Source organism: Didymella exigua, assembly GCF_010094145.1.
Source record: "Didymella exigua CBS 183.55 unplaced genomic scaffold M421scaffold_41, whole genome shotgun sequence".
NCBI classification, from domain to species: Eukaryota; Fungi; Ascomycota; class Dothideomycetes; order Pleosporales; family Didymellaceae; genus Didymella; species Didymella exigua.
In genome coordinates this window covers 8,642-33,509 of record NW_022984815.1, presented here as the reverse complement: position 1 = coordinate 33,509, position 24,868 = coordinate 8,642, and the positions used below count along the sequence as shown (strand labels likewise).

The 24,868-nt window shown below is 42.5% G+C and overlaps 3 protein-coding genes across 3 annotated transcripts; 2 read left to right on the top strand and 1 right to left on the bottom strand.

Moving 5' to 3' along the window:
• Positions 1-7,329: 7,329 nt before the first annotated feature.
• M421DRAFT_8979 (uncharacterized protein) lies at positions 7,330-18,901 on the bottom strand (the record flags this gene model as incomplete). The annotated part of the gene is made up of 5 exons (XM_033597797.1): positions 7,330-7,362; positions 14,909-15,644; positions 15,699-16,870; positions 16,920-18,239; positions 18,287-18,901. 5 exons carry the CDS (start codon positions 18,899-18,901, stop codon positions 7,330-7,332), a joined length of 3,876 nt encoding a protein of 1,291 aa, XP_033444397.1.
• Positions 18,902-20,246: 1,345 nt separating this feature from the next.
• M421DRAFT_424970 (kinase-like protein) lies at positions 20,247-23,002 on the top strand. Its single transcript, XM_033593931.1, has 4 exons — positions 20,247-20,744; positions 20,816-21,636; positions 21,687-22,520; positions 22,569-23,002. Exons 1-4 carry the CDS (start codon positions 20,594-20,596, stop codon positions 22,854-22,856), a joined length of 2,094 nt encoding a protein of 697 aa, XP_033444396.1. The 5' UTR covers positions 20,247-20,593; the 3' UTR covers positions 22,857-23,002.
• Positions 23,003-23,758: 756 nt separating this feature from the next.
• Positions 23,759-24,342, top strand: M421DRAFT_403687 (uncharacterized protein; the record flags this gene model as incomplete). Its single annotated transcript, XM_033590266.1, is given in 2 exon segments — positions 23,759-23,885; positions 23,901-24,342. Coding segments are annotated over 2 exon segments (333 nt in total), but the record flags the coding sequence as incomplete, so codon positions are not given.
• Between the last annotated feature and the right edge of the window lie 526 nt (positions 24,343-24,868).

The following is a 24,868-nucleotide window of genomic DNA, read 5'->3' as shown; positions in this document are numbered from 1 at the left end:
TAGGGCTTTAAGCCTTTAGTAAGTATTCTTATTATCTTAGCCTTGTCTATAACTTCTCCTCTGTATATTCTAACACATCTAGCTTAGGTTCCTGTAAGGAATAATGCTGCCTACAGGATAGTAGTTAAGGACGCTTGTTGCGTTAGAGTTGTTTAATTACTAGCTATAATGCCTGCAAGTAGTGCTGCAGGTGGCAGTGTTAATAGAGGGGTAGGATAGCTATCCTGTATCTTCTGTCTGTAATAGTAGCCTAGCGTGTCTACTTTGTCTTGTAGTAACAGCTCTACTAGGGCTTTATCCTTATAAAAGGAATCTATTTCTAGTTGCTAGGTAGGTATTAGTAGCTTAATAGATTATATATATATTACTATTTCTTTAAGTGTGTTATATATAAGGTTCTCTATAAGGTCCTTAATTCTCCTGTTAAATACTATATCTTTATTAAATATAATATCTTAAGTGCTTATTACCTTAGTAAGTAATAGTATCTAGATTTAATAGATATTTAATAACTAGTAGCCTACTAGATAGCTAATCTAGGCCTTTAGGTCTAGTTATTAAAGACATAATTTGCCTCTATATATATTGTCTGTTATAGCAAACACTTTACACCTATATACTCTTAGGTGCGCAAGGTTAGGTTTTTGTAGTAATATTACTATTCTATTGCTAAAGGCAACTTGCGTAAAGAATATTTTGTATAGTGTTTTCTAATAGTTTGTATAGTTTGGCGTTTAATTGTAGAGGTATACTGCCGCCCTTGTGATTTCTGGCCACAGTTCCTAGGAGAGGTTAGCATCAAGTTGCATTGCGCGAGCTTTCTCCTTGTTTACACCCCCTAAGCGTTCTGCGTTACTGTTCTGTGCTTATATGTCTAGCGCTAAAGGCTCTATAATAATTCCTTATATTGCTAGCTATTTTAATACACCTAGTTTAACTGTAGCTATCTTATTATCTACCTTAATAGTCTTAACTAAGATATTATAGTAATTTTTTAAGAATAGGATAAATATTAATAGTGCCTTAATAATTAACTTTGCTATGCAATAATCTATAAAGTAGAGGTCCTACTATAGGCCTAAGAACCTATTAGTAATAAGTATCTAGCTCTTTTCTTTAGGAACTCCTTATACTTTGTAGGAGTAGAAGTTAATACTAAGTCTTTCTCTAGGTCTGTTATTATTAATTCTTAGTGTGTAGCTAATTTGCTATTATAATTTAGCTATTCTATAAGCATTGCATTTAACTATAGTAATGCCTTAGATCTGCACCCCCTAAGTCTGCTAGACAATGTGTTTAATTGCAGCAGGACTAGGGTAACTAAGTTGCTTGTGCTACTGTACTACTAAGGCCTTCTATAGTCCTCTCTTAGTGCGTGTAGTAATTTTGTGTGTGTAGTTAGCAGCTAGTAGGGATAGTTTATACTTAAGCACCTACTAGCTAAGCATTTCTAATACTACTCTAATTACTTAGCTATTTGCTTATTAGAGAGTTATTAGGTCTACTTATATGTCCTACTATATACCTCTATTTTATAGTAGGCAGAAGGACACTAGGTTGTATAGCAGGTCTGGGCAAATTGCCACGTCTATAAGGGTAACCTTAGTTGTCCTAGCTCTACTCCTTAGGAGTAGATTAATTAATCTATATCCTCTAACTAGCACCTTAGAATTCCTAGCCTATATAAAGTCTCTAGGTAATAGCTATTAGAACCTATAGACACAGTTAGGGTTGTTAGTAATATAACAGGTAGAACCTAAGTTAAGTATAAACAACTTCTATAGTAGATAGTTAGTAGTGTCCTGTTAGTTTACTGCACTAAGTGCTACTTTAATATTAGTAATTTCTTAGCCTTCTAGTTAATTATCTAGGATTTCTAGGGTAGGGGTGTGCAAATGCTTTACTACTAGTATTCTTAATTAGCTCTTACTTTGTGCACAAAGTAGCCCTTAAAAGGTAACATCTTTCTTACACTTAAACTTAATAAGTTTAGAAATAATCTTATTTAGTTTCTACTACTTAGGAGCTCTGTCTTAATTAACATAGTAGTAATCCTATATAGAGTAGCGTTGTTCACATGCAGGGCATTTTGCTCCCCTAGTAGAAGTAGGCTCTTAATCTAAAGGCCGCTTAAGTGTGGTAGTTTTCCTACCTACTGTATGTTAATATTAAGGTCTGCCCTAGTTAGATAGCGTACTTACAGCATGTTAGGCGTCCCCTTTATAGCTCTAGGAGGCTGCACCCCCTTTAGCAAGAAACACTATATTATTAGCTATAAAGGCCTTGTGCTGCCCTAATCTAAGGGGATAATTTATTATTATATACTCTTAGTAGCGTTTTATTATCTCCTTCTAACTTATACTAGATTTAAAGTGTCTACTATCTTGAAAGCTTGTAGCCTATATAGGCGTAACCCTGTTTATAGCTGTTAGGAAGTCCTTTGTTATTATATTTAATTATAATAATTTAGCAACTTTGTACGTCTCTGCTTCTATAGCTACCTAGTCATACTTAGCTAGCTAGGTATCCTATTGTGACGTGCTTCTTATTAGCTTAAGTGCTAAGAGGTATCTATCTTAGGCTTATTCTTATTTAATTTATTTATTAACCCTAATAGTAAGTTGTAGGTCTATAATCTACTATTGCAGTAGTTTCTTAGGAAGACAGCATATGCGCAGTAGATATAGCAATATAGTTAACTAGATAAACACAATAATATACTAAAGGCTTGCTTCCTCCTTCTTATATTTGTGTTAATTATTCTTATATTATTTAAGGAGTACTTTGTAATACTTAAGGTCTTCCTTAAATACCTTCTAGCCTATTACTAATAGCTTAGTTAGCCTTAATAGTATATTAGTATTTGCAGCTAGCACATAGTTAGTAATAGTTAGAGCCCTTAGCAAGAGTAGCTTTAATAGTAGTAGTGTAGTTGTCTTTAGGTTAATCTTGTCCTAGATGTTGCGTGACAGGCATCTTGCCTGTAGCTGCGTAAGCTAGCTAGTCTAGTTAGCTTAGTCCCTAAGGACTGTTATTAGGTTATAGTACGTTAGTTGCGCTATTTTAGTTGTAGCAGTAAGGTTATAGTAGTTTAGTTGTAGTAGTAAGACTCTTAATTGTTAGATGCTTGTACTGTGAGCTAGAGTATGTGCTTAACAAGATCTTAGGTGGTATGATGATTTATTAATGATCGTCGCAATGGTGTTTTTCTCGCCGTGGCGTCGTGCTGGTTGCTACAGGATTGAAGTGGGGGGAATTAGCGCTGTTCGCGGCCGCCGGTGTGCGGGCCAATCAGGAGTTGCCAGGTCTCGCTTAATCGACCTAGCAACTGCTGATTGGCTGCACGACAGGTCCCTGCTCGATTGCGCAGATCCGACCTCTCGCCGCTCGCTCTTATCTAACAATAATAAATTAAAAGAGTAAGAGGTAATGTAGATAATTAGCTACGTACAGAGCAAGTACACCTGCATAGGAGGGCACAACCTATAGTGGTTCCTTAGCATAGAGATTATACAAGACTAAGCAAGCAAGAAAATCTACCTATCTTAGGCAGCGTACTTAGACAAAATTAGTTGCCTTGCTAAGAACACAACTATACAACATAACACTCTAATAGTAATAACTAAACTACAGCTAAGGAGTGGACTAGCAGCGCTAGCAGAAATTAACAAGTATCAACGCAAAATTGGATCACTGCTGTTTGCTGCGGTCACCACGCGACCTGACATTGCGTTCGCTACATCAAGGCTTGCCAGGTTCCTCACCAATCCAGGCATTAGCCACTAAGATGCTGCGGACTAGGTCCTTCTATATCTACTCAACACTAAACAGTAATCACTGCAGCTTAGAGGAGGCATTAGCCTCTAGGTAGCAAGTAACGCGTCCTTCGCTGACAACACTATAGACAGAAAGAGCTCCTAAGGCTACGCAATTAAACTCTTTAGCAGCCTTATTGCATAGAAAGCAAACAAGCAGGACACAGTAATAATATTAATAACTAAGGCTACGCTTCTTACTCTTACCTAGGTTGTAAAAGAAGCACTCTTTATCTTACAGCTCTTATGCAAACTACACATTAATATATACACACACACTATCACAATATAATATAACAACAAATAAACAATTTAACTAGTTACTAAGGAAGTGTTGTAACTATATACTAAACTTTAGTATATAGATATCTACAACTCCTAGCTCTAACAGGAGGTGGCCACTAGAAAGATTATTATAGAACACGTCTAGTCTGTAAGCATAATAGCAGACAGACTTACAAAGGTACTCCTAGTAAACAAGTAGGAAGGTTTCCTCTAGTAACTTAGTCTAGTGAACAGGGAGTTAATAGAAGTGCTAAATAGCGTGCCTCTAGACAGGATTTAAGAATAAATTAAGAACCTTATATGTGCATAAATAGTTAGCTTAAAGAGTTTCTAAGCTAAAGGGGGTGTGTTAGATAAGAGCGAGCGGTAAGAGGTTAGATCTGCGCAATTGAGCAGGGACCTGTTGTGCAGCCAATCAGCAGTTGCCAGGTCGATTAAGCGAGACCTGGCAACTCCTGATTGGCCCGCACACCGGCGGCCGCGAACAGCGCTAATTCCCCCCCACTTCAATCCTGTAGCAACCAGCACGACGCGACGGCAAAAACACCATCGACACGATCATCAATATATCATTATACCACCTAAGATCTCGTTAAGCACATACTCTGGCTCACAGTACGAGAATCTGACAGGAATATTAAGCTTAAAACCTTCTACACTTAATAACTATTCTATTCATAGGCCTATAATATTATTTAATAGTGTATTTTAAAGAGGAGACTTAGTAGTATATTAATATAATAAAAGTATAGTTTATTAAGCAGAGCTACTATTATAGCAAGATTAGGAGTTGTTGTAGCTATTATAGCTATTAGGACTGTTAGAGCTATTAGCTTAAAATTAGCTAGACATTAAATACACATTAAATAACTGTTATAGGCCTACAAGTCCTCCTGTTCCCTATAGTATAATGCCACAATTTCCTAATTTTAACAATGGAAAAACTTTTCCTGATGTACTAGCCTTTAGGAATAACGTGGTTTATCACCAAGCCGCTAGGTATCACCAAACTGCTACCCCTTACCAACTTTTTTAGAGTCACTAACTATTACATAACTATTATGCTTAACTACAACACTATACTAATACTTATAATTGCTATAATTACTCTTTAGAAGTAGCGCTATTATCTACATCTAATATTTCTGCAGTACAGGTGCGTAAATTGTGGCTAGTCTTGCTACAACGTCTGTAGTGCCTCTCTTTACGCACCTTCTTCCTAGACTGTTTAGATGCCTTACTACTACTACTATCCTTCTTAGCTATTATATCCTGTACCTTACTAACTATAAGAGCCTCCTCTGTCTAGATATACTTTCTTTTACAACTACACTACGCTGTTAGAGCCTTAATAGCCTTCTTTATACTATCTATTTCCCTTCTCTACAATATATTAGCATAGTCTATCTACACAACCCCTCTAGCAAGCAAGTTAAGTAATTTTATAATAGGAGATAGGGGCAAATCTCTGTGTAATTGCATGCGCTTACAGATATACAACATTTAAAACTTAACCTCCTTTACGCTAGTTAGTGTTTTAGATTCCTATAGGGTAGTCTCTAGTAGTGGTAATGTTAGCGTGTAAAGGACCACATCAAGCTTTAATAGCACTTGCTCTAGGTTAAAAGGAACTAGTCCTGCGCCTCTAAAGCCTCTGTAGATATTGTCTTTTGTAATAGCCTTGTAATAGGCTATCTAGAAGCTAGTAAGGAAGAACTCTTTCTTAATTTATATCTTTAAGTATTATAACTAGGTATTAACCTTAATTAAGTACGCCCTCTTTAAGGGGCTAAAATAGGCTATATTAAGCAGCTATAATAGGTACAACAAGTATAGGGGTATACACAAGGTAATAATCCTATATTCTATGTAGTATTCCTTAAACTCTACAGAGTTGTAGCTCTTATAGCTATTAATAATAAGTAGATAGTAGGTGCTAATAGTACACTCTTTTGTAGACGCGTTAAAGTGCTTTAACTACTCTAGACTAAGCTTATTTATTATCTAGCTATTCTTACTAGTTATAATTACCTAATTATAAGGCAGATTAGGGTACTAGGTTGTAATTAGGACCTTGCCTTAGAAGATAATAAAGGGTAGGATAGCCTAGCTAGCAGCATAGACACTAATAATAATTATAACCTACTCCTAATTACTAGGCTAGATATTCTTAGGGTTAGATTGCTTCTCTAAGCCTGTAAACACTATCTTAGACCTAATTATGCCTATTATAAACCTAGTCTTATTAAAGTTATAGGTATCTCTATCTAGGATTCTGTACTTCTCCTTTGTATTCCTAACTAGCTTAAACTAGGGTGTTATAACATGTGTATCTTTATTTAGGGCTTGTTAATAATTATACAGTTAGCTATATTAAAGCTTAATTTATTAGGTATATGTGTTAAACCTATTTCCCTAGAGCTTGCTAATAGGTCCTTCACCACGTGCAGCAAGCAGATTATTAGCTATATCTTGCACTATAGTCTTTGTTGCGCCTATTCCTTGCCTGTCTAGCTTAAGTATATAGTTAACTATTGCCTCCTCTTCTACCTTTATTAGCTTCTTTAAATTAGCCTTACAAATTAACAATTGCGTTGTGTAAGCCCTCCTACATGTTAGTCTCTTAATATTAATTAGGGAACACTAAAGGCCTTAGACGCATAATTTATACTATTAGGCATAGTAGCTTTTATAGCTTAGATAGCAAGGTATAGTGTACCTTTGTTATAGGGTGATTGCGCGTTGTGTTGTGATGGCATTGTAATAATTATTGTAACAGTCGCAAAATTGGCGAGGGGTGGCGGTTCAGTGATACCTGGCGGCTTGGTGATAAACCACGTTATATTCCTTAATATATTTATAAAGGTTAACTACTAAAAGACCTTTAAGGCATTAGGGCCTATTCCTACTAATATGCAGGTAGTGTTATATTGCCTTAAAGTAAAGCTGCATACCCTACTAGCAGTACCTCTACCTAAAACGCTGTAGCAATCTAAGACGCTAAGCAATACACACAAGTTTAGGTCTTAATCTAAGCTTATAAGCAACTCCTTCTAATAATTACTAAGTGTAGCATAAGAGGGGTTCTTAAAGCTTGTAAAAGGGGCTAAAAAGATACTACATAAAAACATCCTTATTAAGGCCCACGTGTGAGAGCTTAAAGACTAATTAGTAGTAATAACTAAGAGAAAATCGCGTAATAGAAAGCAGATTTAGCATAGTGGCACACTTAAGTATAGCCTAGCAGCATCATGGGTAGCTGCTAAGTTGTGTGTAGCAGCTTAGCCATCTAAGAAGACTTAGGGTAGAGGTAGTTCACTAGGAGCTTAGTCAACTGTTTAGCGCTGTAGGAACTGCAGCAAGACTAGACACAACACACAAACGTGCTAGGAGTGTATAGAATTATCTTCTAAATCTAATGCAAGCACGCAGTATGCTAGGTCACTATTTAATAGTAAGTAGTTGTAGTTGTAGTAACTTGTGTTAGTTGTGCTAAGAGAAAATGGCTGGTTTAGTGATATGGCTGGTTTAGTGATATGGCTGGCTTGGTAATAATCTACGTTAATAGTATGTGTAGTTTGTGTAATAGCCTTAAGATAAAGAGTGTTTCTTTTGCAACCTAGGTAAGAGTAAGAAGCTTAGCCTTAGTTATTAGTATTATTACTGTGTCCTACTTGTTTACTTTCTATACAATAAGGCTGCTATAGAGTTTAATTGCGTAGCCTTAGGAGCTCTTTCTATCTATAGTGTTGTTAGCAAAGGACGCGTTACTTGCTACCTAGAGGCAAATGCCTCCTCTAAGCTGTAGTAGTTGCTGTTTAGTGTTAAGTAGATATAGAAGGACCTAGTCTGCAGCATCTTAGTAGCTAATGCCTAGATTGGTGAGGAACCTAGCAAGCCTTAATGTGGCCAACGCAATGTCAGGTCGCGTGGTGACTGCAGCAAACAGCAGTAATCTAATTTTGCATTAATACTTATTAATTTCTGCTAGCGCTGCTAGTCTACTCCTTAGCTGTAGTTTAGTTGTTGCTATTAGAGTGTTATGTTGTACAGTTGTGTTCTTAGCAAGGGAACTAATTTTGTCTAAGTACACTGCCTAAGATAGGTAGATTTTCTTACTTGCTTAGTCTTATATAATCTCTATACTAAGGAACTACTATAGGTTATACCCTCCTGTGCAGGTGTACTTACTCTATATATTGCTAATTATCTACATTGCCTCTTACTCTTTTAATTTATTGTATGTAAGGATAATATTATTAATATAAAAGAAGATAATTGTCAGATAAGAGCGAGCGGCGAGAGGTCAGATCTGCGCAATCGAGCAGGGACCTGTCGCGCAGCCAATCAGCAGTTGCCAGGTCGATTAAGCGAGACCTGGCAACTCCTGATTGGCCCGCACACAGGCGGCCGCGAACAGCGCTAATTCCCCCTCCACTTCAATCCTGTAGCAATTAGCACGACGCGCACTGCAGACACCATCGCCACAATCATTAATAAATTATTATACCACCTAAGATCTTGTTAAGCACATACTCTAGCTCATAGTACAAGCATCTAACAATTAAGTGTCTTACTACTATAACTAAACTACTACAACTAAACTACTACAACTAAAATAGTATAACTAACATACCATGACCTAACAATAGTCCTTAGGGACTAAGCTAACTAGACTAGCTAGCTTGCGTAGCTATAGGTAAGATGCCTGTTGCGTAATATCTAGGATAAGATTAACCTAAAGACAACTATACTACTACTATTAAAGCTACTCTTGCTAAGGGCTCTAACTATTACTAACTAAGCGCTAGCTACAAACACTATTATACTATTAAGGCTAACTAAGCTATTAATAATAGGCTAGAAGGTATTTAAGGAAGACCTTAAGTACTATAAAGTACTCCTTAAATAATATAAGAATAATTAACATAGATATAAGAAGAAGGAAGCAAGCCTTAAGTATATTATTATATTTATCTAGTTAACTTTATTACTATATTAACTATGCACATGCTGTCTTCCTAAGAAACTACTGTAATAGTAGATTACAGACCTATAACTTACTATTAGGGTTAATAAATAAATTAAACAAGAACAAGCTAAAGATAAATACCTCTTAGCACTTAAGCTAATAAGTGTAGTAGTCTGGCCAAAGGCCAATAAAGGATATCTACTTCCTAACAACTTTTGCTAAAAAGCATGCACAAGTTAACTAGACGTCTAGTTAACTGCGTAGATAATATATATCTAGCTTAAGCCAAGCCGGCTAAGCTAACGTAACCGGCTAGCTCTAGCTCTTCTTTAGCTTTAGAGTCTAGACCGTTACAATAAGAAGCATATTATAATAGGATACCTAGCTAGCTAAGTATAACTAGGCAGCTACAGAAGCAGAGACGTATAAAGTTGCTAAATTATTATAATTAAATATAATAACAAAGGACTTCCTAATAGCTATAAACAGGGTCATGCCTATCTAGGCTACAAGCTTTTAAGATAGCAGACACTTTAAATCTAGTATAAGTTAGAAGGAGATAATAAAATACTACTAAGAGTATATAATAATAAATTATCCTCTTAAATTAGGGTAGCATAAGGCCTTTGTAGCTAATAATATAGTATTTCTTGCTAAAGGGGGTGCAGCCTCCTAGAGCTATAAAGGGGACGCCTAACATACTATAAGCACACTATCTAACTAGGGCAGACCTTAATATTAATATATAGTAGGTAGGAAAACTACTACACTTAAGTGGCCTTTAAATTAAGAGCCTACTTCTACTAGGGGAGCAAAATACCCTATATATAGACAATGCCACTCTATATAGGATTACTACTATGTTAATTAAGACAGAGCTCCTAAGTAGTAGAAACTAAATAAGATTATTTGTAAACTTATTAAGTTTAAGTGTAAGAAATATATTACCTTTTAAGGGATACTTTATAACATAAACCCCAAGCACCCAGCACCTAGGCTATTTCTTGCCAAGACCACAACTATTAATATTAACACGTAATACCTTACTAACAAGATAAATAATTATCTAAATAAGAGGGTAGAATTAATCTTACTCTTTCTACTTTCTAATTATATAAATTTAAATGCCTCTAAAGTGCTACTTAGGTATTTTATATACTGCATACAACCTTAAGTGCTAGGTATAGAGGCAGACTCTATATTAACAATAGACATAACACACAATATAAGCTTATACGCACTAAAGAGCAAATAATTGTACAATACATTCTTAACCTTAATTCGCAAGGATTCGCGCCCTAGCTGTGCGAGGTGGCAGATATGGCTGACAAACTGTTAGGTGTACGCGGTGGGCAGCCTGTTAGCAAGCACTAGGCTGAGCGCTTCGTAACGCGTTCAGCTAAGCTTAAGATGGCCTTTAATTAAGCTAAAGATAGGCAGAGGATGCTGTAGGAGGATCTAGAGACAATTAGCGCGTAGTTTAAGCTAGTAGAGGACACAAAAGCTAAATACAGCATATATAACTATAATATACACAACTTTAACAAGACTAGCTTCTAGATAGGTGTTATTAGCTTAATAAAGGTTGTTACAGGTGCAGAGAGACGTAATTAACCTTAGCTTGTTTAGCTAGGTAATTGCAAGTAGGTAACAGTTATCTAGAGCGTCTGCGCTGCTAGATCTTGTACCCTGCCTTTTATTATCTACAAAGGACGCGTTCACATCTCTGCCTAGTACGAGGAGGCAGATATACCACGCAATTGGAAGCTCTCTGTCTCCAAGAGCGGCTGGACGAACAACGCGCTCGGCCTTGAGTGGCTGAAGCACTTCGACGCGCATACAAAGGCGAGCCAGGTAGGGGCGTACAGGCTGCTTATTTTAGACAGCTATAAGAGCCACCTTAACTAGGATTTTAAGGACTACTACCTTAAAAATATAATCCTTACCCTCTGCATGCTACCTTACTTATTACACATCCTCTAGCTACTTAATATAGTCTACTTCTTACTATTAAAGCGTAAGTACTCTTAGTGTGTACAAGACTTAGCATGTAAGCGTGTCTTCTATATTAATAAAGAAAGCTTTCTCCCTACCTTTAAGGATGTATTTTTTAATATATTTATAGCAGAGAACTATTACAAGGCCTTTAAGGTAGCAGGGCTAGTCCCTCTTAACACGTAGGTTGTGTTAGATTAACTTAAAGTGCGCCTATGTACCCTGCTAGAACCCCTCCTCCTAGAGACGCTGTAGTAGTTAAAGACTCTAAGCAATACCTATAAGTTTAGATCTTAGTTAAAGCTTGTACATAAGTCTTTTACTTAGTTGCCTATTACTGTGCAAGCAGGCTTCTCTTAGCTTGTTAGAGGCAGTAAGCTTATACTGCATCAGAACGCGCTTTAAGCAGCCTAGATTACTAAGCTTAAAGAGCAATTAGTAGTAATAACTAAGCAGAAATTGCGCAAAAGGAAGCAGATCTAGCAAGGTAGTACTATAGAGTATGGTAAGGCAGCAGCTTAGGTGGCTGCAGAGGCCTCTGTAGCCGCTAAGCAGTCAAAGAAGGCTTGTGGTAGTAGTGATTAAGAACAAGCTTAACCAGCTCTACAGCGCTGTAGAAACTGTAGAGGGACTAGACATAACGCGCGAACGTGTAAAAAAGATATAGATGCATATTCTGAATTAGATACAAGCACAGTGTACACAGGCTCTATATTAAATAGCGATGAAATTGAAGAGTTGTAACGTGAGTTGGTACTGCCAAGCTTTTTTGGCCCGGGTGCTGGGTTGGCCTGGGTGCTGGGGGTTTACGTTACCTAAAGTAAGAGCTAATTAAGAACACTAGTAGTAAAGCACTTACACACCCCTACCCTAGAAATCCTAGACAATTAACTAGAAGGCTAAGAAATTACTAATATTAAAGTAGCACTTAGCACAGTAAACAAACAGGATTATGCTAACTATCTACTATAGAAGTTATTTATATTTAACTTAGGTTCTACCTGTTATATTACTAATAACCCTAACTGCGTCTTTAGGTTCTAACAGCTATTGCCTAGAGACTTTATATAGGCTAGGAATTCTAAGGTACTAGTTAGAGGATATAGGTTAATTAATCTACTCCTAAGAAGTAGAGCTAGGACAACTAAGGTTACCCTTACAGATGCGGCAATTTGCCTAGACCTACTATGCAACCTAGTGTCCTTCTACCTACTATAAAACAGAGGCATATAGTAGGAAATATAAGCAGACCTAACAACTCTCTAATAAGCTAATAGCTAAGTAATTAGAGTAGTATTAGAAATACTTAGCTAGTAGGTGCTTAAGTATAAACTGTCTCTACTAGCTACTAACTACACATATAAAATTACTACACGCACTAAGAGAGGACTATAGAAGGCCTTAGTTGTAAAGTTATGAGACTTTGTTCTTATAATCTTTCGCTAGCGTATTTCCTTCTTAGGTATAGCGCCATGCTTACCTAAGCATTGCTATTGCAATCTCCCAGAAGAGAGGATTAGAATGGTGTGCTTACGAAGCCTGTTTCTCCTCTTGTTCTTAAGATATGCTGTTCTCTATTTATAGTAACTAGAAATGTTACAGACCCTCTGCTTACAAATAGAGTAGCCTACTTTGTAGATGCTAACATATACAATTACGCATGCACCTACGTAATCCTGCTTACATATGCAGCAATACTAAGCATAGATTACTAAGTAGACCTACCTAGAGGAGTCTAGAACGTTCTGCTTAGAAATACAGACAGAGGAGAGGAAGTATAAATACCTCTGGCTCTCCCCCCTCTGTTTGCTCTGTACCTAGCCTAGGAATCTTTCCCTAGTATCTAATATAATAACTTTTCTATTATATTACATAACCCTACCTTACCTCTATTAGGCTATACGCTTCCTATTTAGACAAAGCTAGTCTAGATTTGTCTAGGTCCTTCTAGACTAGGAAGAAAGTAGTCTAGTCCTTCCCCTACTTTCTTTACACTTATCTATTAATTACTAGCTAAGGCATTGTCTTAGTAGTCCTAAATTACTTAGATACCCCTCTTTTACATGCTTGGCGATCTTAATCTGGCGTGTTGCTGATTATTAGGCTTAGTCTGTGGGCCCTTGCCTTGCTTGGTGAACTCGGCTGAGATCTTTAAGTAATGTCTCTGTACAGATCTAGCCCTGTTAACCTTTCCTCAGTAACCTAATATCTGACAAGAGTTAATTGCTAAGAGTTAAGCAATTTACTTAAGGCAGGTGCTATAAGATTAGCTAATACTGTTTTGTTAATCTAGTTCTAGATATTGCTTAGCTTGGCGACATTGGGTGTCCATTTGGATGTGGCCACCTTGTACTTCTGCACTGCCTTAGGGTGATCTCATACTGCTTAATTGTAGTACTCCTGCGTTATATGTCAGGTATAATTGCCTAAGTTATCTAGGTTGTTAATCTATAAGGGAGTACCTTCTTGCATAGGCTTAGGTAGAAGTTCTAGGTATTCTAGTTCCTGCTTATTAATTAGTGGTACAGTTTCTGCCTCTAGATTAATTTAATCCTAGATTGCTGTATTGCGAGCGTGAAGCTCTAGCCAAGCAAACCAATACAGTCAATCTGAGTAGTTGCTTAGCAGGATTTAGCTAGAAGCCACAGTGTTGTTTTTAGAATCTATTTTAGAGGATTTTCGAGAAAAGATTGTAGAGAAGATAATCTTAGATCAGATGCACTTAGCTTATTTAGAGTACGCAGGGAATATCAACGCTGAGCAGTCTCTAATTGTTAATTAAGTGAGAAGAAAGTGAACAAGTTCCTTGTTCAATCTACAGTGCTGAATAAGCAGAATATATACACCAATACTCATCCAGCTATACCCTAATTGGAGCCCTAATCACGGCTCCAAGCTGTATCCAATTCCGCTCACCATGGCGTGATAGATCGCCAGTGTCTGGTCGGTCCAATATCCAGATGCGGATCATGTGATATGCACGCTCACCTCGATCCTTGCTGCGACGACTTGACACTCAGATAGGTATAAAGGGACGTTTGCATGTCTACGAGCACATGAATAACAGCATAGAGGGACTGGCGGGCCAAGTGTTTGCCGGGGACATTGGCTCACGTTGTCCATTGTGAAGAGGCAAATATGGGCCCGTACTTGCACAGAGAGTGGAAATCTCCCATTTGCTTCAGCGATCATTACGACCAGCCATTTCGTATCCCGCATCCCGTTCTACAAAGCGATCGAGTCACAAAGGGTCTGCAAAGATCAGACGCTGCTCAGCGAACACATATGCAAGCATCTGAACTCCGCCGATGAAGCTGTCCGCTTGGAAGCAAAAAGAAAACGCGCCGTGCTGATCCAGGGTTTATCGCGCATAGTCCTGAGGCTATCAATATTGCCGCCCGCTGCAGGTGCTGTGCCGCTGAGTACACCTTGCTTCGCCGCGAGGGAGGAAGCAGCTTAGTCCTTAACGTGCAGCAAACAATTTGCGGTGTACAAAGAGGGGGAAAACCCTGCAAAGATGCGCTCTTACATCTGGGGAACTACGGTGAGTTGCACGGTGAGGACTGTGGCACATGGCGTTGATCCCAATAAGATCCGCTCTCGCCATATTGCGGTATACAGGCTTTCTGACGTTGTAGTAGAAGAGGAATAAATCTTGCAACTGGATGGGAAGCAAAGAAAAGGACAGTCATTTAGAGGCATTAAAATGACGATGTTAGCAAGATGGTATACCGTCTTGACTAGGTCCTGGGTAGAGCTAACGTGATATTACGACGTGATTACGATAATACTAGCTAATCCGTTGTAGCATCTCCGCGAGCCAGCATCAAATGATACGTACAAAATTATCCTGTGGCGGAGCGAGACACTTCCCTGGTAAGAAGCCCGTTCCTACGCGCTCGTACAGTGTCACACCGTCTTTCTCTCCCCTAGGTGTGATAACAAGAACGCAGTGCTTTCGTTCGGTCTCAGCTTGGGAACCCTTCGCAACTCCAAGCACAACGCAGAGCGAACTTAGCAGCAGAATATTACTCGGCTCATCGAACACAAGTTCGATATCCCGATCTTTGGCAGCTCCAGTGTCAAATCTTCTTGGCGCGGCGAACAACGCGATTTTTGCAGTTTCGGCATCGACGTTGATCCATCTGTTCTCTAGTTTTGTCCAAGGTGACTGTATGTTGTTCCATTCGTATTGACCAAACTCGAGATATATGTAATCAACTGCTCCAGAATAAGCCATCCACGACCAAGAAGGTATCTTGAGGTTACCCGGGCTTGCTGAGAAGTCGATGCGCTTCATGGCCTCTGAGTCTGAATGGCGTCGCCAGAGGAGGGTCCGACGCAAAAGACCGCGAGTCTCGCCTTCGTCGAGGATCCCGAAATCTCCGTATACCCTCATTGTCCTCAAGAGTCGTTGTTGTAGACCGGCAATGGCAACAGGGCGGTCGTATGGCTTTGAAAGACCTAGCTTCGAATATTGTTTGTAAAGACCTTGGATTCGAGTAATCCTGTCGCCTTGTGAAGATCTATAGAGCAGATCAGGGAATTCGGCATCTCCTAATAGTGCTGCGACCAGACTGAGCCTTGTTAGTTTTCATCTCAATGAATATCATCATTCGCGGACCGCTTACTTTTCCAGTCTCGTCGACGTCTCGCAACGAACACCACCGCCGCACTCAAAGTATGTCTGATACTCGGTGAAGAACAGAGTACGACGAGCCAGAGCATGCTCTTGTAGTACCCATCCACGACCACTCAGGTCGCCGTCGAGTACATGAGACTTAAAGTCATCAATTGTCTCGCAGATGTAGAAGGGCATCTCGTTCTTGCCTTCCTTTGTCAAACGAACATACTTTCTGGCTTTACGAGGCTTCAGAAATCCGTCATAGTGGTCTGCTGCACAGCTTGCTGCAAGCACACAGTAAGCGCCACTGTAGACATCTTCCATGCGCTTCGCTTCAGATTCAAAGTCTCCATCTGGGCCTTGGATCACGCACAGAGAATCGATCCAGAGGTACTGATGACCCAAAGCTCTGGTCACCGTCACTGCATCCTTGAAGGTCGCGGGTAAACTGGCATAGTTCAACCCCTCCAGATGCTGCTCACGGTTCGCTGTAGTTGTGGAGAAATGACTGTCACCCCACTTATGTGAAAGGGCGATCCATTCCCCGGCATCGCCAGGTCTGGTTTCCCAGAGTTGTATGGTGGCATCTCCTTGTTTGCCAACCTTGATGAGTCTCGTTGGCAGGCGCATTATCGAAGTACTGCTGCCACCGCTTGCGCGACCAGACGGCTTGCAGGTGTGCTTCGCGTCGTGGTCACAATCGTGGAGCCATGACTTCATCACTTCGAGATGAGTCTCTCCGCCGGCAACGGGAAGGTCCACGAATCCAATCTGGTAGTCACCAGAGACAGGAACATTAACGTCTGGGCTACAAACAACGGAAAGCACGCAGTTGGGTGTGTGACTCATCTTGAGGAAAGCTCCCTCACGATCGAATCGGACACTCTGTTGCCGTTGCCCTTCATGGGCCTGACATATGTGCCACAGCAAGGAGCACATGTGACATTGTCCTGTCTCGGCGCTGGTTTGTATTCTACTGACGTCATAAGTCATGGAGAATCCCGGGCCGAACTGCGTTCGAAATTTGCTGCACCAGTCACACAGCATCGCTGTGTCCGGAGCTGGGTGAGTGTCTAGTCTTTGCTGACACCTCAAATCAGTGAAAAGTCTTGACGCTACTTCGTTGTCCAGTCGCAACACCCAATCCTTCTCGTCAAGCTCAGAGGGAGCATAATCTTTCTGCCAAGGTCATCAGTTCTGCTGTAAGCGAGAGCACGGGTGCACGTACCTCAGCATCGCCGCTGGTGCCGACTTCAGAGCTGATTGGGTCATTCAATAGCAAAGGCGTACGATCTCGCTCAGGATGTGTTTCCCAAAAACCAATAACATCGTCTTCGGTATGAATGCCGTCCATGGCTTCGTAAAAGTCAGATGCTAAGCATCTTGAGTGTCCAGGAAGCTCGGGTTCTGGCTGAACAGGCTCTCGGGTATGGTTTTTGTCCAGATCTGACGTTGGCTCCGGTTCTGTGATCGTGAATGTTGGCAGCCCATTCAAAGCCGATGGCTCTGAGAGGTGCGCGTTTTCCAAAGCTTGATTGAGATCTGAACGGAGGTCTTGAGGAACTTTGGGCTCGAGAAACGAGTCTGTGCGCGATTGATCTGTGTCCTCTGGAGAAGGTCGAAACGATCCCATACGTCGCGGCAGCTTGACCACCAGTAGATTGTTTCTGACAAATTCTAGAAGCTGGCCCATAGCGGTGTTGATTTCACATGCAGGCTCTTGCGCCATGTAATCCATCCATCGAGTGGCTGCACTGTGCACCTGCGCTATCGTCTTCGTGTTCTCTTTCTTAATCTGATAGAAGGTTTCGCTTACGTTTTGCCTGAACATGTGATAGCCTTCCACACCATACAGCAGCCAGATCATAAGCTCAAGGATGATGCAGCCCATTGCCCAGATATCGTATAGTCGAGAGCGGCGCTTCACGGGTTGGCCAAGGTACTTCCGTGTGACTCCAGTGACAACCTCTGGGGCCTCGTAGCGGCGGGTGCCAAATCTTGCTGTTGTCTTTTGAGAACGAAGCTCAGTAGGTTGGTCCTTTCCGTAATATTTGGCTTCGCCCCAGTCGCCAATTTTGAACGTTCCGATCGGTTGACGATCTTCTTCAGCGACTGTTCTTTCACGTTCGTTGCCAGCGACTGTAGGTTCCTCGTCGAAGATGAGAATATTCTCCGGTTTCAAATCCCCGTGACGATATGAAGCCTCAGTCTGGTTCAGATTATGGGCAGCAGCAAGTGCGGAGGCTAAGCCGAGAATCTGTTTGACGACGCTCTTAACGAGGGTGCCGGTCAAGTTCGGAGAGGGTATGCGGTCCCAAAGATCGCGCAGGTTTCCGCCGTTGGCCCATTCGAACATCAAGTAGTGCTCTTCGCCGTCGTTTCTCTTCTTCCTCCGGAAGGCAGTGATGAAACGCACAATGTGGGCTTGGTTGAGCTTGTTCATCATGCGCAGTGCCTTCACCTCCTTCTCCCAGTGCTCGGCTCTTTCTTGCAAATTTGCTTCAGCTTTGAGCTCCTTGATAGCGAAAAGTCTTTGCCGCAACGCAATCTGGTAGTCATGAATAACATGTATCGGGTTTCTGAAGGAGAACTTACAGGCTGGAGATGTTTCGTGTGTATCTCGTATTGGCAAACCTCGCCAAATGCGCCCGAACCAGCAACGCGCAGTTTGGAAACGACTGGGAGAATTCGAGCTTCTTCGAAATCATGGTTATACTTCCCAGTATCGAATATTGGCGCAAAGAACTTCCACTGCTCGTCGTAGAAGTGTGTCCGCCAAGATGACCGCCGGAACTCTTCGCTTTGCACAGTGAATGGAAGATCGTCATCAGTCATTCCTGTTCTCTTGAACCAATTCATAGCAACATGAGTGTTCAGCCTGGCAAAGGTGGCAATGGCGAAAGCTTTCCTTGCGAATGCGAAAGTGTAGTCAATCAATTCAAGTTGTTCTCTGGAGGCTCGCAAGCATTGCGCGATCGACTTCCGGGTAATCAACTCCTCGACAATCCCTTCGGGGATGAAGCTATGGGGCGTTTTATCAAACTCACTCTTGATCAATCTGGACTGCAAAGTCTGCTTGAGCGTCTTCGCGGATACGCCTTTGGCAGTATCGTAATATTGTGATTCATCATCGGAGTCCTGTTGAATGCCCCCAGCATCGAGGTATTGCGCCTCGTCAGAAAAAAGGTCATCGAATAGATCTCCCATCATTTGCGCTCAGTTGCGAAAAAGAAGACACTTGGAAAGTGGAAGGTTCTCGAATGCTTGAAGAAGGAACAGGCTTCACAAAAAGGTAACGGGAACATAACCGCTGCTCGTTCTCAAACTTATACCCAGTGCTTGCTCGGAATTCAGTCGCGCCAGAGACCGGCCGCAAGCCACTGAACGTCATGCGTAAGAGAAGGCAACAAGGCTGAAGGGCGCTAGCGATGCGTGACTCCTGGCCTGATGTGTAGCTTCACCATTGTCCAGATCTTTCGATACAGCCATGCATAGATTCGCTGACCACCTACAGCAGGGTTGCTCTCAGCTCTCAGCTCTCAGCTCTCAGCCTCGCTTGCATGGTGTATGTTGTATCTGTCCAGGGTTGGAGGACTCAGGCATAGCGCTTCGCCACAACATGAACCAGAGCTTGAAATCTGCATGGATTCTGCGTATCACTGCTGCGAAATGATAGACGGTTTGAGAGGACGTGAATACAAAAACCTGGATCGAAGGAACACTTGGGAAGTTGTCCCGCGGCGGCCCGCGCCCGGACCCACGCCAACACGCGCTAAAATGTTGATCACCTTCCAACTTTTGCGACGCTCCACTCTTGTCCCTTCCGCCGTGCGTGTGATTGGACACCTCACCCCAGGTACCGCGACGATCTTGGAGAACTCCTCGGCCGAACCACTTTACTCCCTAGGTCGTTCAGATCATCCTGCACGTCACAAGTCAACATTCTGCCTGCAATAAAGATTTTTGTTGTGACAGCGCCTTACTTGCGAAAGACATCCGGACGCGCGTATGCTATAAACATTGTGAACCATCTAGACACGTGCTGTCAGCAAAGACTAGCTACGACATGGGGGCCGTACATAGACTTCGAAATCGTCCCCAAAGCGATCCTGTAGTTTCGTCACCAGCTTCTCCGGATCAACATTCACGACGCATATGTCCTGCTGCACTTTGCGGCCGTTGGACCATGATCGAAGCGACCTAAATGTCTTTGTCGGAGAGGCATCTGCTGATGGCTGAGGAGCGCTTCGTCTGCTTTTGAAGAGATTGGCTACGAAAGGCATGGTGAGGATGACCAGCTGGATCGGGGACGAGTGACACGAATCCGCAAGAATGGACCCCTCGCTAGGATTTTAAATCTTCCAGTCATCGAGGTCATATCCTATGTGGTAGCGGGAAAAGGCACATGTTCAAACACCGTACGCACGAGCGCTACCCACGCCACTAACGCCACGCGCATGGGCCCCCAATAACGTTGAGTTCCGTCACACCACCCTGGCTATCACCTCAGGCTTTTTGGGGGCTGGAGCGCATATTCGGCCCCATCATCATGAGGGCGCAGCCCGTCCGAGAGAGAGAACAGGGCAAACGTTTGCCTCGACGGCTGTGTGACTTAAGGATCCTCGTCGCAATAACTTTGCCCTGATTATGAGGGTGACAACAGGCGAATCACCACGTTTGGCAGAGCTTTGACCATTGACACACTCCCCATAGCCTTGCAACTGAGGCTGGCACACTTGTGCCTGGGGTCTTCGAGGCCCCAACCTATCATTGGCCCGGTCTGGATGGAGGACTCTGCCATACAGCTATATGAAACCGCCCGCGCCTTGTCCATAGCTGCCTTTCAGCCTGAGATCTGCCCGTTAAGCTACTTTGTGGCCCTTTATAAGAAGACAAGGAGAGATGGCTCAGATTGCTCTTCCAAGACCGGAAATACCCACGCGAGCATCCACTCACCGGACGCTGTTGACGCGGAGTACGGTTCAACTGCCCAGTAGGACCAACGAGAGAGCTTTCTCACAGAACAGCTCACTCGGATGGTCTCACCAGCCGAGTAAGCAGTAGCGGAGTCCTTGTCTACGTCTGCAATGTCGAAGCCACCTCGGTGCTGACCCGACGGAACAGGTTCACAAGAAAGAGCTCGACCGTTCAGTGACACCTTTCCTTACGATCACTATGTCCCGGAAGAAAGCAATGTGCCTGAGGCCCGGAAGGCAAGATCGAGTGGCCCTACAACCTACGCACCTTCTGCGCAGCAGGTCGCGCGGAGTCCTCTGCCCGAGAAGATTATCGAAATCACGCATGGTGACGAAACTACTCAGAATCGTGGAGGTATGATTCGACGCTATGCTACAAGTGCAGCTTCCACCCCAGCGTCAAAGGCACTGGCTTGGAAAGTGAGGACGCTTGCACATCAGCATCGCTCTGTCGATTGGCACGTTCCTTTCCTTCCAAGCGCAGATCTTGAGCGATTGATCGCAGGGAACGCGGTACTCTCAGCATTGTCTGCAGCTAAGAGGGAAAAACCTATCATTGGAAGCCCTGTCAATTACCGGCGTATCCTAGCTGTCTTGCATCTCATGAAACGTCCGTCAAAGATCCATGTTTTTTTAACAAGAGGCGTCTGCGACGCGGATCTGCCCTTGGAACCATTGGATGACGGAAGCACTATCGTAAGGACACTCAGTCTTCGTAGCAAGAATAACAAAAAGGCTCCGACCATAACGTTCAACAGAAGCGAGGATGCTCAGGGGTTCTGTGAACAGCAGTGGAGTGTCATTGCACACAAATTCACCAAGCTCGATAGGTTCTATGTCAGATTGGAGAAGGAAATCGTCCTTCCGTACATGGAGTATCGCCGGACTGAGAGAGGCGGAGGCGAAGGCGAGATCTACTTGACCAGGATTCATCCTGACTATCACCCTTGGCATCGGGAGACAGCAGAGGTTTGTCACTTCACCTCTGAAGAAATGGTGGAAATTCTGATTGATTACAGTGTAAACGGAACAGGAAGACATGTTTAAAGAAGTGCAACGTCTTCGCCGTGAAGATTTTGAGTAGGTATGACACAGCGGCCTTTACAAAAGAAGTGAGCACCTTCGAAAAGCTCCAAAGAGAGACTCACACGCACGAGCATCTTGTCAACCTCCTTGCAGCGTATGAGCAAAATAAGCGCTACCATTTTGTCTTCCCGTGGGCCGACGTGGACTTGCTGAGATATTGGCAGCAAGACGCAAAACCAGATCCGAGCTCCGAGAGAGCTTCATGGCTAGCAACGCAATGCCACGGCCTGGCGCAAGCTTTGGACCGGATACACCACTACAAGACCTTCTCCGGTCGTCTGCTACAATTTGGCTTCGATCAAACAGGTCATGCTGTATCGACAAACGCCTTAGAACCGTCTAACCGTTCCAAACAAAACCGACGCTATTATGGCCGGCATGGCGATCTAAAGCCAGAGAATATATTATGGTTTCCCGATTCCAGGTTCCCAGGGTCTTATGGCATACTTCGCATTACGGACTTCGGTTCTGCTCAATTCGCTACGGAAGAGTCGAAACGCGGGCGAGTGCCCAATTCGCCAAGTTATCATTCCCCTGAGTATGCCTTGACCCAAGACTACAGCATAGCGTGCGATATCTGGGCTCTTGGCTGCATCTACCTTGAGTTTATTACCTGGTATTTTGGTGGCTGGACCGCCGTACATCATTTCTCCCTTCAGCGTCGTGAGACTGACCACACTCTGGCAAACATACGATCTGATAAGTTCTTCAGCATTAAAGACGATGGTGCTGTGCGAGCAGCAAGCGTGAAGCACGAGGTTACAGACGTAAGTGACGACGAGTCCTGTGAGATAGGGTGCTGATGATTTCTACAGAAGATCGATGCACTATGGGTTGGCCTACGCCAAGTTCGCGACAAGTATACCCAAGAGATGTTTGAGAAACTACTTAACATGGTCAAAACCGAGATGCTGATCGTAAGTCCACTGACAGCACCTGCGCACGGACGCAAGAGCGCCGGTAACATATTCCGGGAACTCTCAAAGTACTGCCCGCCGGAGCCAGACCCATCTCGATGCTCTACCTTTGAACCTCAGCAGAAGCCTGCCTCCCAGCAGAACATAGTTACAAGGCTCAAGCGGAGATCAATAATCCGCAACTAATTATGATACCAAGTAGTTCTAGGCCTAGAACTACTTAGCAGTTCCGTGTGCAATAGCGACAACTTCGGTTCGCTGTCTATTGCAAAACCATATCCTATTATTATTATATTACTTCACAAGTAACGTAATCCACCATCAAATGAGATGACCCATCGAGTGAGACAAAAAGGCTTGGCGTACCTAACTCAACAACTTTAAACCTTGACATTATTGCTGTTAAAGAGTTCTCTAGCGTGCTGCGTGCTTGCATTAGATTTAGAAGATGTTTCTGCATCCTTTTTGCATGTTCGCGCATTGTGTCTAGTCCTACCGCAGTTCCCACAGCGCTAGACAGCTGCTTAAGGTCTTTTGTTGCGGTGTCAAGGGCAAATGTATATAACGAGTGTATTGTGTTACCGTGCACGGACACCGGGTGGGCCGGGTCACCAGGTGGGCCACCCCACCAACTTTGTCACCACATTTGACCCCCCCTCCACAACGTCACCACGATGTCGTTGCAGGCTGCTCTTTTATACATAGACTCTTTAAAACTAGGAGAATCTTTTTTATATAGACAGTTAGCTAAGAAATACTATATTTCCTGCACTACTTTAACTAACTACTACTAACGTTAGAGAAGGACTAATAAAGATGCCTACAAAGATTAATATTTCCTCCACCCACACAATAAGGCTAAGCTTATAAAATACATTAAAAGCTTCACAGAGACTTACTGCCCACCTACGTAGTAGATAATAATTAATTTCGCGACCCCCTTGTGCAGTTAGGAGCCCTTAGATTAGTAGGTTTCTAGGCTTATTCACTGTCACCCTAATAACCTTACTACTGCCTAGACTACCCCTATAGAAAGCACGCGTTATGCAGCTAATAACTGTGAAAGATATTATCTATACTTTAATCTTTTAACTAAAAAAGTTAAGGAATTTAACATTCTCCCTAAGAACACCTACAATATAGACAAGAAGGGATTTATAATTAGGGTTATTAGAAAGACTAAAAGAGTCTTTGATAAGGCTCTCCACAAGGAGCGTTGATATAAGCAAGCATCTCACGATGGCAACAGGGAGTGGGTGACGGTTATAGGCGCGATTTGTGCTGACGGATCTCACCTCCCCCCTGCCGTAATCTATCCCGCGGCCAGTGAGAAAGTACAGGCTAACTGGGTTCACGATATCAATCCAGATACTCACGATCTACGATTCTCAGTATCCCCAAGTGGCTGGACAAACGACGATCTTGGTGTTGCCTAGCTGCAGCAGGTGTTTAATCCTGTTACCTCAAAAAAAGCTCAGAGAAAGTTCAGATTACTCATTCTTGACGGCCACGGCAGCCACGTGACGAAGGCCTTCATCGATTACTGTGATCTCCATCGAATTCTGGTGCTGGTTTACCCCCCGCACGCCACCCATACGCTGCAACCCCTAGATGTCTCATGCTTTAAGCCCCTGAGCCAATCTTACTCAAATAAGCTCATATATCATAACCATAACACTAAGGGATAGCTCCCTACAGGTAAGGCAGACTTTATAAGCCTCTTCTAGCCTGCCTAGGTCAACACCTTTACTAAATTGTTAATACTCTAAGCCTTTAAAGTCACAGGTATATACCTACTTTACCTAGACGTTATACTTAATTGCTTTAAGAAGGTAACTCTACTACTACCCACAACGCCTCCCTAGCAATCAGAGCCTTAGGTGGCATCTACCTCACCTAATTAGCGACGTTTTAGGTCATCTTTTGACCGTGCAGTGACGTATGGGGACCCAGGGGCGCAGAGTGAGGCAAGGCAGCAGATGCACCAGATGCACGTGGCTCTTGAGCTCAAAGATCAGGAACTTCAGGGCCTTAAAACAGCACTGGAGAGTAAGAAGAAGCGTTAAAAGAAGAATAAAGTATTGCCACTGTCACTGCGGGACCCTAATGTACAAGGGGGGGCCATATTCTGGGATCCTTCATCCGTTGCACGTGCCAAGACCCGTATGAAGGATATAGAGAAGCAGGCAATCGCAGAT